We start from the raw sequence: 26287 nt of genomic DNA, 5'->3' as shown, positions 1-26287 counted from the left end.
CAGAGTTGAAAGTCCAGTGATTTGTGTATGTCTTTGTCTCTTGGTTAGCTGATAAGATCCCCGTCTTGCTAACTTGGCCACTTAACTACTTACTGTTTCGCTATCCAGGACCGGCTCTAGGCACCAGCAAAGCAAGCACATGCCTGGGGCGGCACATTTCCAGCGGCGACATTCCGTCCATCCTTTTTTTTCCCCTGGCTCTGCTCAGTCAACCAATGAGCCCCTGCGTGGGGTGGGATGGCGGGCTCGGCACGGGGGTCCCAGCCCGGGGTCAGTCCCTGCCCTGGCTCCCCATAGCCGGGGGACTGGGGCGATGTGGCTCCTCCCCGCCCCACCCACCTCTGCCACATGTATCACAAGCTGCGGAGGAGCCGGAGCCGAGCAGAGCGGAGCCCGGGATTGGGGCAGGAGCTGCGGCCAGTAAGGGATCCGCTGCCCTAGGCGGCTCAGCACTGGGCAGGCTCCCCTGGTCCGCCCCCCCTCCCCGTGGCTGACCTGCCTCCCAACCACTCTGTCAGTTACTGTCCCCTCTGCTGGGGTGGGGCCGGGTCTGAGATCGGGCTGAGGGCCCACAGGCGGGATGTACAGCCCCGAGCACTTCACTCCAAACACTGCGATAGCATTATACGTTCTTTTAACAGTACCAGTATCTTTGGCTTCTGGTGAGCGCAGTTTCTCAAAACTGAAATTACTAAAGAATTATTTGAGGTCCACCAGTCTCAAAATCGTTTGTCAGGACTCACATTAATTTCAATTGAAAGTAGATTTCACTGAATTATTAAAAGACTATGCAAGTATAAAAAACAGAAAAATTCAGTTCATATACATTCTTTTAATTTATGAGAAACTGGGCGCACCGGAAGATACTAACGTTTTTCATCACAGTGTATAGTTGAACCCAAATTGTTTGTAATTGTGATTTTGTTAAAATTAAATGAGTACACTAATAAGAAATTGTTTTATTTCACTAACTACAAATTTTCTGTTTTCATTTTTTAGAAATTTTAAACAGTCAAAACAAAACAAAAAAACATTGCAAAGTGCAAACGTGTAAAAGCCAAAAAAAAAAGGGGAGGTGGCCAAAATTTTTTTTGCTTGGGGTGGCAAAAAACCTCGAGCTGGCCCTGTCACTATCAATCAGTATCTGGGAGTAGATCATCCTGTCCATGGAAAAACACAGGTAAGGGGCCCAGAGGGAGGAAAATTCAAAAGCCCTAGTTGAGTAGTTCCCAGATTATTCTGAGAGGACATGGTTAATCCAGCTCTCCTCTCAGTCGAAATAAGTGAAGATTTAGCACTGCCAAATTTGCAGATCTCCCAAGATCTACTAGAAGTTAGGGCCATTTGTGTAGAGGCCCTGTGCATTTACACTGGTTCTGCAGCCTCTCAGGACCTTTCTGGGCCAGGAACAGAGCCATAGCCAGCCCAGCAGCCACGGCAGGGGAGGGCCAGGAGCTGGGGATGCAGCTGCGGCCGTGACCGGAGCAGAGTTGGGGGTGGGGAGAGGCTGGGTGGTGCTCCCTCTGAACCCCCCTGTGGGGGTTGACCTGGGGCCCGCTGCACCTCCCTAGAAGATTCCTCCAAATCTGGGGACCTCTGCCTTAGCAGATCCTGGGGAGATGGTGTTCTTCCACCCCTAAATCATTTGACAGAGCCACTATAGGAACAGCAACTTGTCCTTTTGATTAGCTCACTAATGTACTAATGAGGGAGTAGTATAGGCTCAAATGTTAGGTTTTGTACAAATCCTAATAAATGTTTTCATAGTTTGATAATGCCAACACCGGTGTTTTTTAGCATGTCTCCTCCACTATGTGCACCCCAAACACTGCAGCAATGTGTTAATACATGAAAACCAGGACATGCCGCGCTGTGTGTGGAATTCTCATGTTCTTATGTAACGTCACTATTTAAATGTCCTGAAATTCATCTGTAATGGGAAACTGTTTACTTTTCTGAATTTCACTCAGTGGGGACAATGAAGAGGTCAAACAGTATCAATGCTGAAAAGATAATGAGATTTTTACCATGATTTGGGACTGGTTCTGCTCTCACTTCTTCATATTAATAATTTTATAGTACAAAAATGATAGGCTCATGAGAGTGGAGGACAGAAAAGGGTTAAAGTTAAACATTAAGGGATGGGATTGCTCAGCAAAGGGTCCAATAATAAATACAGCTCTTTGTCAACTCACTTAGGGCATGGCTACGCTTGCAGATGTAGAGCGCTTCGAGTTAAACCCGCCTTCGGAGAGCGTAGTAGGGAAAGTGCTGCAGTCTGTCCACACTGACAGCTGCAAGCGCACTGGCATGGCCACATTTGCAGCACTCGCAGTGGCACTGGGAGCGGTGCATTATGGGCAGCTATCCCACAGAGCATCTCTTCCCATTCTGGCACTGTGGCTTGTGGGAAGGGGGTGAGGGGGCAGGATAGTCTGGGTCCTGGCCTAACGCCCCATGATGCATCGGTTCGCAACCCAGCAATCCCTGTGCTTCCGTCCACATTTGGCACCATCTTTCAACGTTTTTTTGTACTACACGCTCAAGTTCCCTTTCGGTCTGTGGGAATGGAGCCCGAACTGCTGAGGAGTATGCTGATGAGTCTCGCTAGCACGTCACGTTTGGCAGTCGAGTTATTCCTTATGATCCAAAATGACAGTGAGGGCTCCGACGATGATATCGACTTGAGTAACGCATATAACACGAGTTTGCTTGTGACATTCACGGACATGCTTACCACTGTGGAACACTGCTTTTGGGCTCTAACAAGCACTTTGTGGTGGGATCACATTGTCATGCAAGTCTGGGATGGTGAGCAGTGGCTGCAGAACGTTCGGATGAGAAAAGCCACTTTCAAGGGACTGTGTGAGGAGCTTGCCCCCACCCTGCGGCGCAAGGACATGAGACTGAGAGCTGCCCTGACCGTGGAGAAGCAGGTGGCTATTGCAATCTGGAAGTTGGCAACTCCAGACAGCTACGGATCGGTCGCAAACCAGTTTGGAGTGGGGAAGTCGACTGTTGGAATCGTGTTGATGCAAGTTTGCAGGGCCATTAATCACATTCTGCTCAGAAAAACCATGACTCTGGGTAACGTGCACGACATTGTGGATGGCTTTGCACAAATGGGTTTCCCTAACTGCGGAGGGGCGATAGATGGTACACATATTCCATTTCTAGCACCAGCCCACCTAGCCTCCGAATATGTTAATCGGAAGGGATATTTCTCAATAGTTCTCCAGAAGCTTGTGGCTCACCGTGGGCATTTCACTGACATTAACGCAGGCTAGCCCAGAAAGGTGCATGACTCACCCATCTTTCGGAACACTGGCCTGTTCAGGAAGCTGCAAGCCGGGACTTTTTTCCCAGACCAGAAGATCACCATAGGGGAAGTCAAAATGCCCATTGTGATCCTTGGAGACCCCGCTTACCCTTTAATGCCATGGCTCATGAAACCCTACACAGGGAGCCTTGACAGCAGCAAGGAGCAGTTCAACAACAGGCTGAGCAGGTGCAGAATGACTGTGGAGTGTGCTTTTAGCCGTTTAAAGGGCCGCTGGTGCTCTCTGTATGGGAAGCTGACCCTGGCCGATGACAGCATTCCCGCGGTTATATCTGCGTGCTGTACCCTCCACAACATTTGTGAAGGGAAGGGTGAACGATTCACTCAGGCATGGAACTCGGAGGTTCAACACCTGGAGGCTGAATTTGAACAGCCAGAGAGCAGGGCTATTAGAGGGGCCCAGCATGGGGCTGCAAGGATTAGGGATGCCTTGAGGGAGCAATTTGAAGCTGAAGGCCACCAGTAATATCTGGTGCCCTGCAGGGGAGTAAAGTGCAGTGGTTCCAATGTTAGTAGGAATCTGTGTTTGCTACGCTGACTTGCAGTGCCTGTTTCTTTCCTGGGCTAAGGTATCTTTTACTTTATGCAATAATAAAGAATGTTTTCAAAGCCAAAAAATCCATTTATTGAAAAGAAAATTCATTTATTGAAAAGAAACACAACTGCTTGGGAAACAGAAAGGGCAAAGGGGTGGGGTGGGGAATGTTACAATCACAGATTTGTGTATGTCCTGTTACCATACTCAGCCTTCCTGTCTGGAGTGCTGTGCAATGAGTGCTGCACTTCAGAGTGGCTATACTGCATGGTGATGGGGGTTGAGTGCAGTGGGTAAGGGTTGTAGTTTTCAGGGCGGGGTGGTGAAGCTACAGGTGTTGGAGGCAGACCTTTGAAGAGATCACTGAGGCTGATTACTGCGATGTGAAAGAGCACATCAACACCCTATTCCGCATCTAGGCATGCATGCAGCCCTAACCCTCCTCGCCCCAAGAGCCCACACTGAATAACTTCCTTCCCAAAATAAAAGCCATTTACCGGGAACCTCCTCTGATGTTTGTCCTTCCCCAAGCACCCGCCACTGTGACTGGCTACCTTCCTCCTGGCTTGAAAACAACTCCTGGCTGCATACAGCTAGGGATTCCGGGGTGTCTTCCTCCACCTCAGCACCCTCCCTCCTGCTTTGCTCCTCTCCTTCTGCCGTGTTGAACTGGGCTCTGAAGCATAGGCGCTGACTCCATGGGTGCTCCGCTGCTGGAGCACTCAGGGGGAAAAATTGGTGGGTGCTCTGCACCCACCGGCAGCTCCCAAACTCCCCCCCCAAGCTCACCTCTGCCTTCACTCCACTCCGCCTTTTTCCCTGAGCACACTGCTGGGTCCTGCTTCTCCCCCCTCCCTCCCAGTGCTTGCACCGCAAAACAGCTGTTTCATGCAGCAAGCCTGGGAGGGAGAGAGGGAGGGAGGAGGAGGGGGAATGTGGTGCGCTTGGGGGAGGAGGCGGGACCGGGGTGGGGATTTGGGGAGGGATTCAATAGGGGCAGGGAGGGGTGGAGTTGGGGCAGGGTGGGGGCAGGGCGGCGGCAGGGGCATGAGCACCCACCGGCGCCGACAAAAATTGGTGCCTGTGCTCTGAAGTGTCCATGGTGGTACTCGGAGTGGAGGTGGAGTCGTCCCCCAAGTATCACGTCCAGCTCTTTGTAGAAATGGCAGGTTGCATGGGCAGAACCAGAGCAGCTGTTTGCCTCATGGGCTTTGCCCTAGGCATTCCGCAGCTCCTTCACTTTAACCCTGCACTGCAGTGTGTCCTGGTCATGGCCCCTTTCCATCGTCTCCCTTGATATCTGCCTGAAGGTATTGTAATTCCTATGGCTGGAGCGCAGCTGGGACTGGACAACTTCCTCCCCCCAAACACTGATGAGGTCCAGCACCTCACCATTGCTTCATACTGGGGATCACCTGGCATGGAGGCATGGTCACCTGGAAAGATTCGCTGAGAGCACTCCATGCCTGGCTGAGCAAACAGGAAGGGGATTTTCAAAATTCCCAGTGAATTTAAAGGGAGGGTCTGATGGTTGGTCACCTGAGGATAGGGCAGTAGAGTTCAAAGTGATGACCAGAGTGATTAGAACAGGCATTGTGGGACACTTCTGGAGGCCGATCAGAGCGCACTAACAGACCAGGGTGTCCACACTGGCGCTGCGGCACTCCAGTGGGGGCGCATAAAATGTTATTCCACTCGCGGAGTTGGAGTACCAGGAGCGCTCTAGCTGCGGAGTCAGAGTGCTCTACGTGCCTTGCCAGTGTGGATGGGTAGTGAGCTAGTGAGCCCGGGGCTCCTTTAATGCACTCTAACTCGCAAGTGTAGCCAAGCCCTGAAACTGGTGTAAATTGGGAGTAATTTCACTGATGTCCAGGGGGTAACTCTGGATTTGCCCTGGTGTAACTGATGTCAGAAGCAAACTCTTTAATGTTAATAATCTAAGGTCTCTTTAACTGTCAGCCAGGCTACTTCCAAAAATTGTCAGGTTGCCAGAATTTCAGATTTAGCTGCTTGGGTAGCTCAGTGGAATCCTGACTGTTGGACCCAGACTCTTGGCTAACTGCCTGGCTCTTGGACTTGGACCTGGTTGACACATAACTCACCAGTTGTCAGGCTGAATCTGCTGATGAAATGAAAATCACTTTTCTCTCTGCCTTCTTGATTTTTGTTCACTTTAGTCTCTGTATTTTTCATTCCCCTTTTTAATCAATATTCAAACTAAGTAGCAAAGTAAGCTATTAAAGGGTACTTGGAAAACAATTATATGGAAAGGCTAGTGAAAACCCCAATGTGAGATGCTTTAAAAGTGTCATTGCTAGGAAACCTAAGTTTCCTAGTCTCAGCCCATAAGAAAGAGAATAACTATAGGAAAGACTGTTTTTAAAGGGAAATGCCTGCTTTGCCATTAAAATGCTCTGGTCTGAAAATTGACTCTAAAAATGGCATTAAGGGGTATTATGTTTGTAATCTATCTCAGTGATTCCAGATCAAATGTGTTCAGGTTACAGATAAAATGTTTTATCTTACTGCCAGCCTACTTTGGGCTCTGAGAGTCAAAAGGGTTATTTCTGGCTCACACATCCCCAGTGATGAAGATTTTTCACCTGGAATTTAGATCTGAAATGAATCCTGCAAACACTTGCTACCCAGTGCAGAGTTTACCATCAAGAGTGATCCCATAGTCATGCTGGTAAGCACTTGGGTTACAATTGGTCCCTTTATTATACCGCTGATGTGTGGGGACAGAATAGAATCAAGTTCATTCTCCAAATGCTGTATTGGTGCAGCAGTGCTAATGGGGTAAATAGTAGTATCAATTTATGTCAGTTGGTGCAAGCAGCAGATAAGATTAATACACACTGGGAGCAGAATGGTTGAGTTAAGGCGATATCACTTTTACAGGCACTTTTCTGAATAGAAATTCATTTAAAATCAAATCAAATCAAAACAAACAAACAGGCAGGAAGAGAATTTATGATGATTTGACTAATCTGGAGGGGCTGCAAATCACTCATGACTGTAGATGGGAGTATGGACTTTTTTAAAAAGGATAAGTAAGCAAAAGTGCTATTAAAAAGATAAAATTGTTGCTTATCAACTTTATCAGCTATAGTGAAAATTCCTTTGGAATATAATCCTTGCTATCAAGGGTTATAATCAATGGTCACATACTTCTTCAAGAGAGAGCTGTAGCCACTCATTAGGAGCACTGGCTCTTTGAAACTAATTCCCAGCCAGCCTCCAAAAGCAATAAAGCCTGCAGGGCAGGGGCACAGGTCAAGACTATTAACTAGCAGCTCTAGGGCTGGTTAGATCAATCTATTTTTCCCCCAGAATTAATTTAATCTTTGTAAGTGTGGATTGAATTGTTCCTCTGGCTGACTTAAACTTGCATTTATTCAGTAATTGTCTACAGTTAACTCAGTATTTTTATGGGTCTGATTGGGGCTGGAGGATAATAGGGGGCTTAAAAAGCAGCCTTTCATGTATGGAAAGCAGAGCTTCTTGGGATTTAGGCCGTGTCTATACTACCAGGGTAAGTTGACCTAAGTTATGCCACTCCAGCTACCTGAATAACATAGCTGGAGTCAACGTAGCTTAGGTAGACTTACTGCGATGTCTACACCATGCTACTTCCACAGGAGACACTCTCCCATCGACTTACTGTACTCCTCTCATTCTGGTGGAGTACTAGAGAGCGCTCTGCAGTCAATTTAGAAGACTCACTAAATAGACCCCCCCCGCTGCATCGATCACAGCAGAGTTGATCCCTGGTAAGTGTAGACGGGGCCTTAGACATCAGTGCTGTGACTAGGGTGAAGTGATAAATGGACCAAAATAGGGCATGTGCTGCTCGGCTGCCCACCAATAACTGGGCAGCCACTTCTGTTCTGTGCTTTCCCCCTTTAGGGTCTTCTACAGCAGTGGTTCTCAACCAGGGGTACGTGTACCCCTGGAGGTACGCAGAGATCTCCCAGGGGGTAGTCAACTCCTGTAGATCAGTGTTTCTCAACCTGGAGGTTGTGACCCCCCAGGGGGGTCATGGGACAGGTTTAGGAGGGGGTTGCAAGTGCAGGACCGGCACTAGGGGGTAGCAAGCAGAGCAACTGCCTGGGACCGCATGCCACAAAGCACCACAAAATAAAGTTCCATGCTTCAGCCCCAGTAGTGTTGCCAACTTTCTAATAGCACAAAATGGACCACCCTTGCCCAGCCCCAAGGCCTCGCCCCTTCTACTAGGCCCCGCGCCTTCTCATTCCCTCCCCTTGCTCTCCCCTACCCTCACTCGCTTTCACTGGAGAGGGGCAGGGGGTTGGGGTGCAGGAGGAGGTACGGGCTGTGAGGTAGGGCCAGAAATGAGGAGTTCAGGGTGCAGTAGGGAACTCTGGGTTGGGGTACAGGAGGGGGTGAGGGCTCCGGCTGGGGGTGTGGGCTTTGGGTTGGGGCTGGGAATGAGGAGTTTGGGGTCCAGAAGGGGGCTCAGGGCTTGGGGTGTGGGAGGTGGTGTGGGGTGTAGCTCCAACTGCTTACCTCAGGCAGCTCCTGGAAGTGGCCAGCATGTCCGGCTCTAGGCGGAGGGGCCAGGAAGGTGTGTGCACTGCCCGCACCCATAGGGGCCACCCCTGCGGCTCCCATTGGCCATGGTTCCTGGCCAATAGGAGCTGCGGAGCTGTTGCTCAGGGTGGGGGCAGTGCGTGGAGCCCGTGGCCTTCCTGCACCTAGGAGATGGACATGCCGGCCGCTTCTGGGAGCCGCACGGCGCCAGGGCAGGCAGGGAGCCTGCCTTAGCCCTGCTGCACCGGCAGCCGGACTTTTAGTGGCCTGGTCATTGGTGCTGACTGGAGCCCCAGAGTCCCTTTTCAACCCGGTGTTCTGGTCAAAAACTGGAGACCTGGCAACCCTCGCCCTGCTGGCGGGGCTGGGGCTTCAGACAAGGCTCAGGTATCACACTGAAATGTTACTACGCTATAGTCCAGCCTATTTGTTTTATAGGTCTATGGTAAAGCTGAGCAGGTGAGCGATCTTTCGGTACTAGTGGGCTGGGACACTTCTGTATCTGTTCCGTGGATTTTGTAAGCAAGTCGTTTTTAGGTGAGGTGAAACTTGAGACACGCAAGACAAACCGGACTCTGGAAGGGCGAAGGGGGCAGCCGTGTGGAAAGCTTGAGAGCCCGAGCCCATCCCCGCGGCCCCGGCCCCGGCCCCAGGCTGTGGCCGGTGAGAACGCACAGGCGGGAGGGGGAGGGCTGTCGGGAGAGGGAAGGAAGGGGGCCAGGGAAGCGCGGGGGGATGGGCAGAAGGGGAAGAAGAGGTTAGGAGCCAACTGTCTCCACCCTCACTCGATGTGCTCGGGGCTTGGCCGGCCGAGCTCTCGGGAGCAGCTGCTCCTGCCTGGCGGTGGCCGGGCTGAAGCCATGCACTGCTTGGCGCGGGCTCTGCGCCGAGTCTCGGGCCCCGCCTGGGGCTGGGGGCAGCGGCGGCTGCAGCGCCTGGGGAGCGGCCCGTGCCCACCGCGGGGAGGCGGCGCCTGGGGCTGGGGGGTCGGTCTGGGCCTCGCCCTGGGGGTGAAGGTGGCGGCCGGCTGCGAGCAGGAGGGGGCCCCGCGGCAGGAGGCGGCGGGAGAGGTGAAGCCGCCGCCTCACGGGGGCCTCGCCCGGGCCATCGAGAGCAGCAGGGACCTGCTGCAGAGGATTAAGGTGGCGCGGCTAGGGTCTCTCTGTGGGGGAGGGGCGGGCCCGGCGTCCTTGGCCGGGGGAGGGGAAGGAGAGGAGGAACCCTTGGCGTCGTGTTTCCCAGGCCACAGCTGTACGTGCTTGTCTTAAAATCGCTTCTTGCTGCTTTCCTTCCGCCCCCACCCCCGCAGCCTGCTGGCACTGCCGCACGACCCCAGCGAGCCTTGCTGTGACCGTAGGGTGCGAGGAGAAGGAGCCCCTGGCCCAGTGCTAGGCGCTGCGCAAAAAGAAATCATAAACCTGCTGCTCCTGCAGGGCTTTGGTGCGCAGACAGAGCGAGACTGGCGCCGGGTAACGTTACTCATCTGGTGGGAATTCAGGTGTCACTTGCAGGGGGAAGACCTTTGAGACAAATGTGGTTATGAAGTTGAAGTGTTTGTTAAACTACTTCACTGAGTGTTGTGTGTGTGTGTCTGAGCACTTTCAGAAACTTCCTCTGTGAAACCTAATCATTAGTGTTTAGGTTACTGGGGAGGAGAGCGGAACAACCCCAGACAGGCAGCGCACTCTTAGGAGTCTGGTCCCTGACTAATGCAATATCTCCCCAGCCCAGGGAATGTATCTGTACTTTTCTTCTGTACGCCTTGTCGTGTTATTTGGTCTATTCACATCAGGATTTCACAGTAAATCACTGGATATCATCATTGCTTGTATGTAAGAACTGTCAGAAGGGTCTGAAAGTACGTTTCAGTTACTGAATTCGTTTACTTCAAGAAGGGCTGCCCTTAAAGGGGCTAATTAAACCAGTGCAGGCCTGACATACATAGTGGTAGAAGTCACTTCAGTAGTGAATACATGTGAACTCAGGGGACTATTTGAAGGACTGGAGGAGAACATAGAGGCATGTGAACTATCTAAATAGAATGTCATGATTCTTCTGAAAATTTGGAACTGAAGCTTCAGGGATAGTTTAAATCAGAACATCCCAGACTCACTAAAATGATCTGTGTTGACTGTCATGTGATATCACTCACATATTGCATCTCAGTTTGAAAAATGTTATGTTCCCTATCTGCAGTTGGTGTAGTTAGTATTAAATTAGTCTTTAAACTCATTGGACTCTCATTGTAGCTGTCCAGCAGCACGACATATATGCAGCTTTTCAAAGAGGATTTGTACAAACTCAGCCCAATTGGTATTTAAACAAAGTAATTTCAATAATCACGTACTTTCTGCTCATCCTAAATCCCATAAAAGCAGAATGTATGTTTGAATTCTGAAGCAGCAGAGCCCTTTAATGACTGTAGTATTTTTGTGACAGGATGAAGTGGGAGCCCCAGGCATAGTAATTGGAGTTTCTGTAGATGGAAAGGAAGTATGGTCAGAAGGTTGGTATACAGGAACTCAGTTCTGCATGTTCTTTAAAATTAATTTTTCATTTGGGTCACAAATGTTAAGTAATTATTGTTCTTCAGTTTGTGCCAGGTGCTGTCCATTAACTTCACAATCATAAAAGTACAGGCAGTCCTTGACTTTTTGACATTCGAGTTACAACAGAACTGCACTTACGACGTTTGTAAATTGACGTCCCATTCCAACTTTGATGTTGGTTTTGACTTTTCGACGCTCGATCCCACAGCATTCCTATGGGATTCGAGTTAAGACGTTTTCGACTTATGACGTGATTCTCAGGAACCAATTGTGTTGTAAGTCTGAGGACTGCCTGTATTATAAACTCTGCCCTAAAAACTACAGACAACAAGAAATAATAATAGTTCCTGTGGCCTTAAAATCTATAAAATGGGAGAGGGGTCCAAGTAAAGGGAAGAATAAAGTATCTCTGGAGAAGTTAGTAGTGGTTGTAATTGAAAAACCCTTTTGGGGGATTGTTTATAAAGCATGTTGACAAGTGTGGAGGAAAAAGCCTATACTACTACTGGGAGGGGAACAAGTTTCACACTCTGAAGGCATTACAGTATGTGCACAGTTGAATAGTGATCTAAAATGGGATAGGGTAATTCCTAAAAAGTGAGTGGTGTCAAAAGAAATGCTTTAATATGAGGCTTAAGAAGGTGGTCTTGACTATAAACTGGCTCAAAATGCCTGACTTTAATGATACTTACCAAAGGGAGGTAATGTACTTTAATCGTGCTTACATAGGTATATCTTGCATTGTAACTAATTTTGAGGAAATTTGCTGTTGTCAGTCATAAGTGATTTTAGCTGTAATAAGTGATAACTAGCAATCCAAACTTATCTTGGTACTCGCTCTGTTGAGTTAGGCTGAACGTGGCTTAAATTAAGTTTGCTTAATAAAGTCTTTCCCAAACTCTTTCTGCAAATGTTTTACAGAAGAGCTTTTCCCTCCAGTAGGCAGTATGGGAGACTCATGAAAGAGGGTGGATATTCTAATTAAAAAAAGAGAATATTTCCTTGGACTCTCTCCTGATCTACGTCTAAGTGAATACCTGCTGTGCACAATCATTCTGCCATACATTTCCCCCCCCCCCCCCCCCCGCCCCAGTGTTCTCCTTCACTCTGCTAGGTACTCTTTTGGACAGAACTACATCATATTTATGCAGCTGCTGGTGGAAATAAAATAGTTGATATCTACAGATATCAAATTGATTGTTTTTGCTTGAGAAACAACTGTTATTTTACAATTATATACTAGACATAATCTTTCTTTGAGAATCTACATAATGGTCAGAATAAATTTGAGTGGTTCCAATTCAGTGATATTTCATATACTAGTGGAGTGGTGATTAGTCTTCCTTTGGGAACATGTTGAGATTTGACAGCTGTAATCCTTTCAATAGTCATAAATTATTTTGCAGGTTATGTAGATCTCCCTGAAAAGACATTTCTAGATACGTCTGAACAGAACTCCAATGAAGACTTATTTATTGATCTTTATTGACCCTACTTACTTATCTTTCCAAAAACATTTTGATGTTTGTTTCAGGCAACTAAAATAACAGAAACAAACAGTAATGCGTTTTGCTAAAGTTCAATTATAGAGTCCCTGAAAGGCTCATTAGCAAGATTGTAATAGACTTGCCACTGTAAGCCAGTTTGTGGCAGAATCTTCAGGTATTCCTTCAAAAAGCTGATTTCCATTTTTCATGTGCCTTTTGCTGCCACAGGAGTGTGTTTTTGGTGGGTTTTTTTAAATGTGGCATGTGAAAATTCTGCCACAAAACAAAATTTCCTCAGATTATGCTTTTGAATTCAGAAGGTTTTGCAGCAGTGTTGTTAAGAGAAACTGTCAGTGCCACCAGCTGACCCAAGAAGGAGGAGTTGATGCTTCTCTGCTGCTTCAGCAGAATCTTCCTTCTGGAGACATGGAAAGATATTAGGTAGTGGTAGAACTCTCAGTGCCTACCACAGTTGAGTCCTGCTCCATGATTGGTGTTCCTAGGCACTGTGGTAATACAAATAATAAACAATATCATAAAGGGGTGCAGGTTGTGGTAGATTCTTCCCACACCTTCATCCACAGGGCAGAGGTGAGCACCGTTATCTTAAAATGAAGTCATGAGGTTGAAGGGGAAAAACATGGAAAATAACAAAACTTGTGTCTTCTGTAAAAATTCTGCCCAATTTACTTTCTTGCCAATCTGATCATAGTGATTTTAGACTTGGATGTGCTACTTTTGCAGACAGTTGAATGGGGAGGGGTGCAGCAGCTGCTCTCAGTACACAACATAAACATCTGGGTTTCAGCTTTCTTTAGAGGAGAGGACTTGGACAATATAGACTAGTCAATCTGATTTCTCCCTTTCCTTGTGTTTTGGCAAGTTTTACTGCTTTATGAGAATCTCATCACTAGACTGCAGCGTGTTAGGGGACTGTGTTCCACTTACGTACATAGACACATACGGATAATAAAACTGGTCTTTGCAAGTGTGCTGTGTCTAGATCAGAAATAAACCAATAGTGCACTGCAACATTCCATATACAACTTAACCAGTGTAGTGCAGATTAAAATATAACACTCTGGTGAGTCCACTACTGAGCTTATCTCTGTGGAATTGCACACTACTATGCAGTAGTTCTAAGATATAGGACCAATATACTGGATGGAGACTACTGAATTTTCTTCATTTCTGATGTAAGCCCTCTTTAAGTCTATATCTGAAGAGGTTAAAAATAATTTATTAAACCACTATGTAGTTAAGCTTTATTAATTGAGTTAAATGCTGTACGGTTGTATGTAAATTTCCTGTTTTTAACTGATCTTATTTTCTCTGTATAGAAGTTACATTGTATTTTGAAAGGAGTAATTCACAGTAGCTCTTTTAAAGAATTAAGATATGGATTTATGAATGTGGGGCGCTTAACTTGATTGACAGTCGAGGTTATGGTTTCTGAGGGTTTTTTCCACTGAATGTTTGCCCTTAAGGATGTATGCAGTATAGTTTTAACAGTATGGATCCCAGAATATTAGAGACCAGGTGGGTGAGGTAATATCTATTATGGGACCAACTTCTGTTGGTGAGAGGGACAAGCTTGTCTGCCCTTAAGATATAATTTTAATTTTTCACCAAGCTACATTAGTCTTAAGTTTCATGTTGTCACAAGTCAGAGTGATTCAAAGGGGTAATGTAGGATGTATTTTCAAAAACACTCTTCAATGGCCTGACTCTGTTCCCATTGAAATCACTGTTGTTGATGTCAATGGGAGCAGAGTTAGGCCAACACTGAGCACTTTTGAAAATAGCACCTTTCATGCCTTTGTTTTACTTAGATGCAGAGTGTTCTGAAGAATTCTGGTAAACTTCTTAAGTTTGTGAACATTGTAAAATCTCAAAGAATTTTCTCTATATATGTAAACCCACTAACAGTGACCTTTTACTCTTCCTAAAGGTCTGGGTTATGCTGATGTAGAGAACCGTGTAATCTGTAAACCAGAGACAATTATGCGAATTGCGAGTATTAGCAAGTGTCTTACAATGATGGCTGTTGCTAAACTGTGGGAAGAAGGAAAACTCGATTTAGATGCTCCAGTGCAGAAATATGTTCCTGAGTTTCCAGAAAAAGAATATGAAGGTGAAAAGGTAATGGGACAATTTGTTCTGTAACCATTGTTGGTTGTCTGAGTTTCATGTCTGTCCCATACCTTCACTATCCACCTACATGCTTCAAGTGCACACAGCTTTATGCATGTTGTGCACCACACATAAGTTAAAAGAAGTAGGGGCAGGAAGCAATACATGCTACTGGAAAAAAAGGAATGTTGGAAATTTTGTATCTTCAGACTAATATTTAAATATTTTTTTCTCACTGGCTTTACAATAGAAGAATGGCGAGGAATTCTTATGTCTTCTTTTTTTCTTAACATACCAAATATATAAATTGCGGAAATAAAAGTTCACCTTGTATAGTATCTTTCGTTAAGCAAGCATGCACTTAATATTCTTCTTTTAAACTAGGTCACCATTACTACGAGATTGTTAGTGTCACATTTAAGTGGAATTCGTCACTATGAGAAAGATATTACAAAAGTAAAGGAACAGAAGGAAAAGGCCAATAAAGCCCTTAAACTAATGCAAGATGTAAAAAAATCTAACCAGGAGAAGGAACTGAAAGAAAAAGAAGATAAAGACACTGAAAAAAATGACTTTGCTGAAGCTAAGTCAGAACAGGATGGTGAAGCTAAAGGCCAAAATTTAAAACCTGTCAAGAGAACAAAGGAATTTGAACATGAAGAGTATTATTTGAAAGAAAAATTTGAAAATGTGATTGAGTCATTGAAAATATTTAAAAATGATCCTTTATTCTTTAAACCAGGTGAGTTTCTATTCTGTTTGATCAAAAGTTAATATTTTTTCTTTAAGTTCTAGATTTTTAGTATACATCAGATTGTAGTTTGTCTGATACATTATGTGGGATTGAGACTTTACTGAGACTAAACCAGAAGATTCATTTTCCTGTTATCCAATGAGAGCCTCAAAAGGGAGTGTTCAAACCATGTTCTAACTACCTGGTCACTTTAAATATGCCCTGCAAAGGATTTAAAAAAAAATAAAATTGGGAAACTTACTGAATATAGTTACATTGGTGCAACCCCCGGTATGTATGCAGTTATATCGCTCTAAAGGTGCTTATCTCAGTATAGCTTATTTTTCATAGTTTCAGAAATAAACTGTACTGATTATAAGCACACCTTCTACTAGTATAAGTACATTCACACTAGGAGTTGCACAGACTTAACTATCAGTTTGTAGACTGATAAAGAGGTAGAAAAATTGTGTAGACAAGCCCTTAGATGGAATATAAAGAGTCCTGGAGAGTGGGTAGAAATAGATTCAAGTGAGTTCTTTCAGAATAGTTCCATATGCTGCAAAATTTGCCTATTGAATTACAAAGGTTAAGGTAGATTGTAAATTTGTTAGCTGACTCACTGTAACACACACATGACCTTTGATTGAATTTCAACATGGAGACCTTGTAAGATCAGTCAAATCAATCTTTTCCCAAAAGTCTTTTTTCTTAATTGAAGTTTTTCTTTGGCTCTCTTGCCTCTTCTTCATTCAACAACATGAGTTTTTTTTAGGGTAGGTAAGCAACCAAACAAGTTGTTTAATCAGTGGATCAAGAACTGGTTAAGAAACAGAAAACAAGGAAAATTAAATACTAAATTTTCAAATCGCCAAAGGCTAATTACAGAGCGATTCACAAATTCTTACTAGATTTTGAGGTGTTTTTTATAATTATTTAAATTATATGGAAATGGAGATTGAGTAGTGAGGTAGCAAAATTTGAAGATAACAAAGTTAGGGTAGTCAAGGCCAGAGAGAACAGTGAGGAACTTCAGAGTCTTAAACAGGCTAGGTGAACAAGCAACATAATGGCAAATGAAATTCAGTGCTGATAAACGCACAGTAATGCCGATTGAAGTGAGAGAATTAAACTACTCATACAGTTAGTTTAGAACCCTATAAGTTGTATCAATTTAAGACAAGGACTTGGGCATCATTGTAGATGGCACTGTGAAAACTTTTGCTCAACGTGTTGCTGCAGTCAAAAAGGTAAACAAAATGTTAGGTTGCATAAGGAGAAAGCGTTGTTGAAATATTATAATTCCTCTATATAAATCAATGGTGTGGCCTTATCTAGAATACTGTGTGTAGTGGTGGTCACCACATTTCTAAAAGGATATTGCAGAACTGGAGGGATTCAGAAAAAAGCACTAAGAATGATAAAGGGTGTGGAAAAACTCTCATATTAAACAAGATAGAAAAGATTGGGATTGTTTATTTTAGAAAGAAGATGAATAAGAGGGGACAAAAGTATAAACAATAACAAACAATATAGGGAGGGTAGATCGGGAACTTCTCTGCCCATTTCATAACACAAGAAAAAGGGTACACTGAATAAAATTTCAAGAGTGGGAAATTCAAAACCAATAGAAGGAAATACTTTTTCACACAATGTGTAACTAAACGGTGGAATTCATTGCCACAGTCCTTGAGGCCAAGAACTTATCCAATTATTTTTTTAATTTTTCTGTTTATATGGATAATAAGACTATCCAGAATTAACCTTTCCACAAGATTAATGACATTAAACCTCATGCTTTCAGGGCTTTGCCAGTCTCTAACAGAGATTAGGAGGAGACCTAACATGGGGGTCAGATTGCTCTACATCTGCCTACTCTGGGTTTCTTACACATACCTGTGAGGCATGTGGTGTTGGAGACAGGATAGTGGAGTAACTAGACCTTTGTCTATATCCACTATATCAATTCCTATGGTTATGTTCTGGGTCTTTATTTATTTTTTAAATTTTAACATAGATTAAATAAGACTTCCTTGGTTGACTATTCAGTGCCATGCATGGCTTTTAATCGAATTTACCTTATTTTTACCCTTAAAGTTTTATCTGTCACTGTTACATACTTACATCTTATTTATTAGTTTGTCTTCTGGTGAGTATGGGTATTTGAATAGTAGCTATTAAAAAGAACAAAATAAATGCAGGTCTTCCTAATCACATGAGTAGAATTTGGCTGATGCTATATTTCTGTGTAGAGTTAACATAGAAAAGAGAATAATAATTTTTAATTCTGTATGTTTCTGATTACACTGTGGAGAAGCTAATATTGATACAGTGTGATGGTATAAGATGTATTGGGAATAAGTGTGTTCTGACAAAGTTACATACAGATCCCTGTGTAAAAACTTTTTGTTGAATAGGAAACTTCATAGAAGATCGCAGATGGAAACATTAAACTTTTCATTCAAGTGGTATGTAAATAACCTGTCTCATTCTCTCCTTCCATTCCTCCCCTCCCTCCCCCCCGAAGGAAGCCAGTTTTTGTATTCAACTTATGGCTTTACCCTTCTGAGTGCTGTGGTGGAGAGAGCTTCAGGATGTAAATTTACAGACTACATGCTGAAAATGTTTCGTGACTTGGATTTGCTGGCAACTGTCTTGGATGACAATGAATCAATGATATACAATAGAGCAAGGTAAATGAGAATGAAATTGCAGCCTTATTCCTATGCTGGCAACTGCTTGCTCAAGTTCTTCACTGTTAATTAATGTGTGTTTTTAAAAGCTAATTCAAAGATGAAATGATTTGTTTAAAATTCTTAATCGTATGGCTAGAAAAATGGCATTATGTAGGGCAATTTAGAAAAATTAATTGTGATTAATCGCGCTGTTAATAGAATTCCATTTATATAAATATTTTTGGATGTTTTCCACTATTTCAAATATATTGATTTCAATTACAACACAGAATACAAAGTGTACAGTGCTCACTTTATATTTATTTTTTATTATAAATATTTTCAGTGTAAAAAATAGTATTTTTCAATTCACTTCATACAAGTACTGTAGTGCAATCTTTTTATCATGAAAGTTGAACTTACAAATGTAGAGTTGTGTGTAAAAACAAACAAACAAAAAACAAAAACCCAAACAAGCAAAAACAAACAAACAAAAAACAAAAACCCAAACAAGCAAAAACAAACAAACAAAAAACAAAAACCCAAACAAGCAAAAACAAACAAACAAAAAACAAAAACCCAAACAAACAAATCATGTAAAACTTTAGAGCCTACAAGTCCACTCAGTCCTACTTCTTTTTCAGCCAGTCGCTCAGACAAACAAGTTTGTTTACATTTGCAGGAGATAATGCTGCCTGCTTCTTGTTTACAATATCCCCTTAAAGTGAGAACAGGCTTTCGCATGGCACAGTTTTAGCCGGCGTTGCAAGATATTTATGTGCCAGATGCACTAAAGATTAATCTCTTCCTGCATGCTTCAACCACCATTCCAGAGGACATGCATTCATGCTGATGATGGGTTCTGCTCGATAACGATCCAAAGCAGAGCAGACCAATGCATGTTCATTTTCATCTTCTGACTCAGATGTCACCAGCAGAAAGTTGATTTTCTTTTTTGGTAGTTTGGGTTCTGTAGTTCTCGTATCGTATCGTTAAGACATCTGAAAGCATGCCCCACACCACATCACTCTCAGATTTTGGAAGGCACTTCAGAGTCTTAAACCGTGGGTCGAGTGCTGTAGCTATCGTTAGAAATCTCACATTGGTACCTTCTTTGCGTTTTGTCAAATCTGCTGTGAAAGTGTTCTTAAAACAAACAGCATGTGCTGGGTCATCATCCGAGACTGCTATAACATGGAATATATGGCAGAATGCGGGTACAACACTGAGCAGGAGACATACAATTTTCCCCCAAGGAGTTCAGTCACAAATTTAATTAACACTTTTTTTTTTTTAAATGAGTGTCATCAATATGGAAGCATGTCCTCTGGAATGGTGGCCAAAGCATGAAAGGGCACACAAATGTTTAGCTTATCTGGCACATAAATACCTTGCAATGCCAGCTACAAAAGTGTCATGCGAATATCTGGTCTCACTTTCAGGTGACATTGTAAATAAGAAGCATTATCTCCCATAAATGTAAACAAACTTGTTTCTCTTAACGATTGGCTGCACAGGACGTAGGACTGAGTGGACTTGTAGGCTCTCAAGTTTTACATTGTTTTAGTGCAGTTATGTAACAAAGTCTACATTTGTAAGTTGCGCTTTCACGGTGGAGATTGCACTACGGTCCTTGTATGAGGTGAATTGAAAAATACTGTTTTATCATTTTTTACAGTGCAAATATTTGATAAAAATAATATAAAGTGAGCACTGTACACTTTGTATTCTGTGTTGTAATTGAAATCAATATATTTGAAAATGTAGAAAAACATCAAAAATATTGAATAAATTTCAGTTGGTATTCTATCGTTTAACAGTGCGATTAAAACTGCAATTAATTTTTATTGCAGTTAATTTTTTTGAGTTAATCACGTGAGTTAACTGTGATTAATTGCTGCCCTAGTATTACGATATTGATTCCATAAGTTCAAATTTATTTTCAAGTCCTAATGTTTAAGGATTGATCACACTTGTTTCCTATTGTGAGAGTATATATTTTAAGAAGGGAGAGGTAGGAATTCTGAAATTCACATTTGTTTAGTTCAGTTGGGTGAGGAAGTGAAGGGAAAATAAGGATATAATAACCCCCAAAATACTGCTACAATTATTTCTATAATAAGAGTAGAAACAATAAAATCTTGTTATAGTGGAGATAGTTGCATCTATTTCTTTAATCGTTCATTTTAATTGCTCTCCAAAAATGTACGTTAGGAGATTTCTTGAATCTCATCTTCTTTCATTTATTTGAAATCTTCTTTAATCTGCCTATGTCACTTGAACCTACACATCATAAAGAATGATTTCAAGTTCTTTATCAGGCTTCAGTTATATGCACTGAGGGGAGAGTATGTTCATAGAACTTGAACAACAGTTATAAAGAAAATAAATTTCTTTTTAGACTCAAAATCCATTATAGTTGAGAAAATACTTATGGAATTAAGTTTACAAAATCTTTGATTACAGTATTGCTTAAACCGAAAAAAAAAAAAATTGAGGGGTTTAATTTTAAAGTATGCAGACACCACAATGTGCTACTGTTCCAAAATGTTTCATAGAACAGTAATAGTATAATCTTCCTATACTATTCCAGAGTTATTTATAAATTAGACTCTTTAAATGCCAATGAGAGCACCAGAACACTTATAAATATCCATATCTAAAAGAACCTTTTAATAGTTTGCCATTTTGGTAGCTTTCAAGAACGTTAAGGAGGAATTTGTATGAGTTCGTATTTAATGGGTTAGCGTCGTTCTTGCTGCTTCCCTCACCAATCTTATTTTACTGAGTTACCTAGTTACAAAAATCACCCACAAGCACTGAACTTGAGGTTTGTTGACTCAGCTGTTAAATTTTGGCACGGGACGAGGTTTCTAACTGAGTATCATGAGCAGATTATAGAAAAACCTCATGGGTATCTGCGTTTGATATCCAGCTTTCAGATTTCCTGTGTTGGAAAAAATACTTTGTGTTCTTAATGGAGAATGGTTATCCAAGTTAACTTTTTTTTTGTTAACTCTAAAGCAGTGGAAATAGTACTCCTATGAAAAGATAAGTAATTCAAGTTCAAGATTTATAAAAGTTCGTTACATCCTTCATTTAAATGTGTATACATGGACTAGTGTATTGGTATTACTGCTTCAGACATTAGTTGTTTGTTTTTTTAATTTACAATATTGTGATCTGAATTTTGCAGCCCCTTTACAAATGCACATTAGAACAAATTGCAGACAGTGATAAAATAATATAGATAATAACCATAATCACATCACCAGCTGGTGGTTGTATGTGTATGTGGCAACGCTCCTATTGCTCAGTTTATGAAAATTACATTATTTTTCCTAATGTATTTCATTGCTTTGGAGGAGGAGGAGAAAATAATGTGCTAAGGAAATTGGTCACACTGCATGGCCAATTTATCTGTTCTTGGGAAACTCACTTATTTCACTTGCTTAAGTAACTTCCATCGGTTCTCAAGGTGTAGTAAAATATAAAGCAAGTTCTTTCCTAAAAGATGTGCTTGGCTAAGCTTCAGTATAGTAGTGGCAAATTAACTGTAACTCAGTGAGCCGCTGCGATCATGAATGTAGTTATAATGGGCTGATCTTGCCAGTTGCTGAGCATGCTGCAACTCCAGCTGAGCACTTTGAGGGCAGCAGGTTGGTTAGCAACTGGCGAGATCAGGCCCTTCGTTTTAGTGCATTTTTGGGGGGCGCTAGTGATGAGACTTTAGTTTTTGAGTTGACAAAACATAAGGTAACTGTGCATATCTAGTCTTGTGGGGAAGGGTGGGTGAGTGCAAGCCTTAGCCAACCATTTTTTCTTTTCAACCCCAGGTAATTTTACATGTAGATAAGTTTTTGCATCTGATCAATAGTACTATGGCTGTCTTCTAAAGTTAAACCAGGATTTTTCCAATCTCTTTATTCTGCTGATCTCTTTATAAGAGAGCTTCCCTCTCTTTAGTAGTTTGGCACCCTTCTCAGTACCCCAAGGCCCTATTATTATTGACTTTCAAAATATTTCATTCTGCAGACCACTAGACAGGGCCTTGCAGGGTAAAGTATAAGAACTAGTAAGGCTAGTCAACTAACAAGCCTCTGTTTTTACTTAGAGGGTGGGGGTTTTATGCCAAAATGTGGGCTCCGTTTTTCCACTTAAACTGTGAAAGAATTTATTTGATTCTTCTCCTTAGATTTGTTCCTTCTTGGCCCCTGTATTCCCAGCTTTGCTGGAAACTACTTCATCTACACAACTATTTTCGCTTCCAAGTCCACGTTCAACTATTCAAAGTGAAAGTTAGTTAATTTGAAATGTCTTCCTAAGCTCTCTCTTCTCTTCCTTTCCTTCCCTTCCACTTTTTCTTGTCCCTTTTTTATTTCATTTTAGTAACTTTATTATTTTATCATTGTGTCATTTTCTATTGCCTGTGTTTTCATAATCTTTTTCCTGGCTGGCTGGTTACTTAAGTCTTTTTTCCAAAAGCGTGAAAAATACTGTTTTGCAAGTGATCTCACCAGTCGTGAGTCAACTTGGTGAGCAGGCAAGATCAGCTCTGCCCTGACTTTGTTTGTTTGTTTAGAAACCAAGACAATTTCACTGAGTACTGAAACAGAAAGCAGAGGTAATTCATGTAAAACGCTGAGCCGCCATAGTAATTAAATCCCCTTTGCATGTCCACATTGTAGTCCTTGTGTCGGCAGTGTCTGTCCTCACTTGCATCGATGCAGGCAGCAGTGCACCCTGGATAGGTATTCAGCTGTGCAATTCACCACTATCTAGCTCAGGGTGTTTTGGGAAGGGTTTGTAATGCCTCAGGGGGCAAACAAGTCACACAGGCGTGACTGGGAACATGGTTTCAACATCCCATGATGCAGTTTTCTCCATCCCATAATTTTATCTGCATCCCGTAACATTTTATGCTTTTTTCAAAAGCCGTGCAAATCCATGTGTCTGCCGTCTCTGTGAGAAGCATGGATCCTGCACAGCTCTGCACTGTTGTAATGAGGATTGCGAACACAACGCACCTGATTCTGCAGTATCTATGCAGGGCCGTGGGGAAGATGACGATTCCATGCAGGCTGGCTTGCTGTGCGCCATGGAAAGAAGCAATTCAAGGTGGTGGTTGGCCAGATGGTGCAGCAGCAGTCTGGGCCCGAGAAACGAGCGCTAACGGATGGGATCGCATAGTTGCAGGTATAGGATGACGCGCAGTGATTGCAGTATTTTCGGATGCATAAGGCCACATTCCTGAAACTGTGTGTGGAGCTCGTTCAAGCCCTCTGGTTCAGCGACTCCAAAATGAGAGCTGCGCTCACAGTGAAGAAGCGAGTGGCAATCACTGAGTGGAAGCTTGCAACGCCAGATGGCTACCGATCAATTGGGAATCAATTTTGAGTTGGGAAATCCACTGTGGGGGTCACTGTGATGCAAGGGTGCAGGGCCTTTAATCACATCCTACTATGAAAGACTGTGATTCTGGGCAATGTGCAGGACATAGTGGATGGTTTTGCAGCAATGGAGTTCCTCAACTGCAGTAGGGGGACAGACGGCATGCATATCCCTATTGCGGCAGCAGACCACCTTGCCACAGAGTACATCAATAGAAAGGGCTACTTTTATTTGGTTTTGGAAGTGCTGGTGGATCATTGGGGGCATTTTACCACCATCAATGCGGGATGGTAAGGGAAGGTGCATGACGCACGCATCTTTAAGAACACATGCCTATTCAGAAAGCTGAAAGTAGGGATTTTCTTTCCAAACCAGAGGATTACCATTGGGGATGTTGAAATGTCAATAGTGATCCTGGGAGACCCAGTGTTCTCCATAGTCCTGTGGCTTATGAAGTCGTACATTGGACACCTCGACAGCAGCAAAAAATACAAGGCACAGAGGTCCTATTGTGAAAGTATTCACTACCCTTGATCTATACAGGTTACAAGCGCTACATTATCACTTCTGCTTGGGATTCATAGAGCATGGCAGCAGTCCTAGCCATGGTGAGTACAGCCCGGGGAAGAAAGGGGTAAATGTGGATAGGGCAATTGAACTGAATACTGGCATCGTTTTCCATAGACAGTGGTGGTTTTAGCTGATCCCTCACTCTTGAGGGTAATGGAGGCTGAAAGGGAACTACTCCTGCATGCATCTGGCTGCAGACCACGTCAATATATGCTGCTTGCCAGTGTGTTGCAGTGGTGCCTGCTGAAGGAATTGCTGAATGGTATGGGAAAGTGTCCTACCGTGGTGGAAGAAATAAGGCGGCTATCCCTAGAAACTTTCAGCGGAAGATTGCAAACTACCTTCAGGAACGTTTCCTCAAAATCTTTCTGGAGGGTTCACAGGACATCCCGGTGCACACAAATCATTCTTCAGGCACCCCTCTGTATGGAGGAATGAGAAGCAGATAGAGGTGGAGTTGCTATCGGTTATTTCACTGCCTCTTCTTGCCTGATTAAAAAAAGAGTAAATGAACAGATGTGTCCCTGCAAGATCAAAGCAAAGTACATACTTAACCAGAGGTTCCTTCCCCTTCATCAGGCTTGCCTGTGCTGGACTCTAGGGACTGGCTTGACTGCTCTGGAGTCAAACACATCCTCAGGGTTCACTCTGGTGGCCCGTGACTGAGTCCTCCAAAGTATCCACAGGGCCCTTGGGGGGGACAGGGAGGGGGCGGGGGTGTTGCTTCAGAGGATGGCATGCAGCTCCTTGTAAAAGTGGCATGTCTGCAGCTGTGCACCCGAGCAACTGTTAGCCTCCCCTGCCTTCTGGTATGCCTGCTGCAGCTCTTTGACTTTCACGCAGCACCACTGTGTGTGCCTGTTGTAGCCTGTCTCCTCTATGTCCTGAACGATCTGCTAGTAGATATTGACGTTTCTGCATCTGGATCAGAGCTGTCCCTGCACAGCTGCTTCTTCTTACAGACCCGGGAGATACACCACTTCCTGTGTAATCCTGGCAAGACGTGGAGCAGGCATGGTCAACTGAGTAGTTGCTCTGTGAGCTCTCCATGGCTGAGCAAACAGGAAATGGAAGTTCAAAAATTCATGGGGCTTTAAAAGGGGAGGAGCATGTACCTACATATCTGGCCACAGGGCAGTGGAGATCAAAACAGTGACAAGATCGGTCACATGGGTCATTGTGGGACACCACCTGGAAGCCACTAAAGTCTAACTAACGCAGTGTCTGCACTGATACTGTCGCCCTAACTATGTAAACCTAAGAGCTACGCCTCTTGCAGGGGTGGAGTTAAGTTGGCATAGTGGGCAAAATACATCGGCAGGAGCGACGTTTTAGTGTAGACGCTTACAGAGTTAGGTCAGTGGAAGCTTTCTTGCGTTGACCTAACTCTGTAGTGTAGACCAGGCCTGAGTGTCCTTCACAGACCTGAAGAACAGCTCTGTGTCAAAAATAGTTTGGTGTATTTTCTTGTTTAACTCGTGTACCCTCAGCTAGCTGAATAGTTCTGCAGCTAGAAAGTCTAAATCTGGGGAGGGCCCACATGAATTCTGGGGAACTGTTTAAAAAAAAAATCATTAAACCCAAGATTTAATTTTTAGATTCTGGAGAAAAATTCCCACTCTAACTTTTTTTTTTTTTTAAGGTGCAGTATCCTGAATTGTAATAAATGATCTCTACTACATTATTCATAGTTTAGAATGTTTAAAAGAAAATATATTTTCAAAATGGGTCTGTCTAAAACGCATCTTAAACTTCATAGTTTTGTTTGAATTGATTTTGCTCAGTCCAAGATTCTGTATAAGCAGAATGATCATGATACAATTCCAACATAGTCATGAGTCATGTTTTGTTATGCAGTTATGTCACTGCTTACAGTGAGTGCTACAGGCAACAAATGATATTTCTAAGAGCTAATGGGTTATTGTTATCATTCAGGTGTATTAGGTTGGATAAAAAACCAAAATAAGAAAGTTCAGAGCTGTTATAATATTGTGAACTTCAAGTGTTCAAAAAACATGAGTCAGGCCCCTCTCCCCCCAAACTCATGAGATTTAAAAAAAAAAAAAAATGGGGGTACTTTACTTGCCTTCTGGATTTTTGAGGTTTTTAGGGTTTGTGTATTCAAGCTTTTCTCTGCAGTCATGAGGGCTAGAAACTACCTTTGCTTTTAAATGAAAGCTGTCTTGTGTCATCATGATTCAAGGCCCTGGGGCTTTAAGAGGAGCACCAAATATCATAAAACCAGGAACAAAATCAGCCAAACCAGCAAACAATATCATAAGACCAGCAACAAAATCATGAATTGGTAACATCATTGTCT

The 26287-nt window shown here is 43.3% G+C and overlaps 1 protein-coding gene across 1 annotated transcript in view; it reads left to right on the top strand.

Annotated features, from left to right (window-relative positions):
- Positions 1-9256: 9256 nt before the first annotated feature.
- Positions 9257-26287, top strand: part of LACTB (lactamase beta) — a 32819-nt gene continuing 15788 nt past the window's right edge. Inside the window, exons 1-5 of the mRNA XM_048867993.2 lie at positions 9257-9571; positions 10869-10935; positions 14417-14607; positions 14983-15340; positions 17859-18024. Of these exons, the coding sequence (XP_048723950.1) occupies positions 9290-9571; positions 10869-10935; positions 14417-14607; positions 14983-15340; positions 17859-18024 (1064 nt within the window). The 5' untranslated portion in view covers positions 9257-9289. The remainder of the gene's footprint in view (positions 9572-10868; positions 10936-14416; positions 14608-14982; positions 15341-17858; positions 18025-26287) is intronic.

Source organism: Caretta caretta, chromosome 10 (genome assembly GCF_965140235.1).
Source record: "Caretta caretta isolate rCarCar2 chromosome 10, rCarCar1.hap1, whole genome shotgun sequence".
Lineage (NCBI taxonomy): Eukaryota > Metazoa > Chordata > Testudines > Cheloniidae > Caretta > Caretta caretta.
The sequence above is the reverse complement of the archived record's forward strand: the minus strand, read 5'-3'. Positions and strand labels throughout refer to the sequence as shown.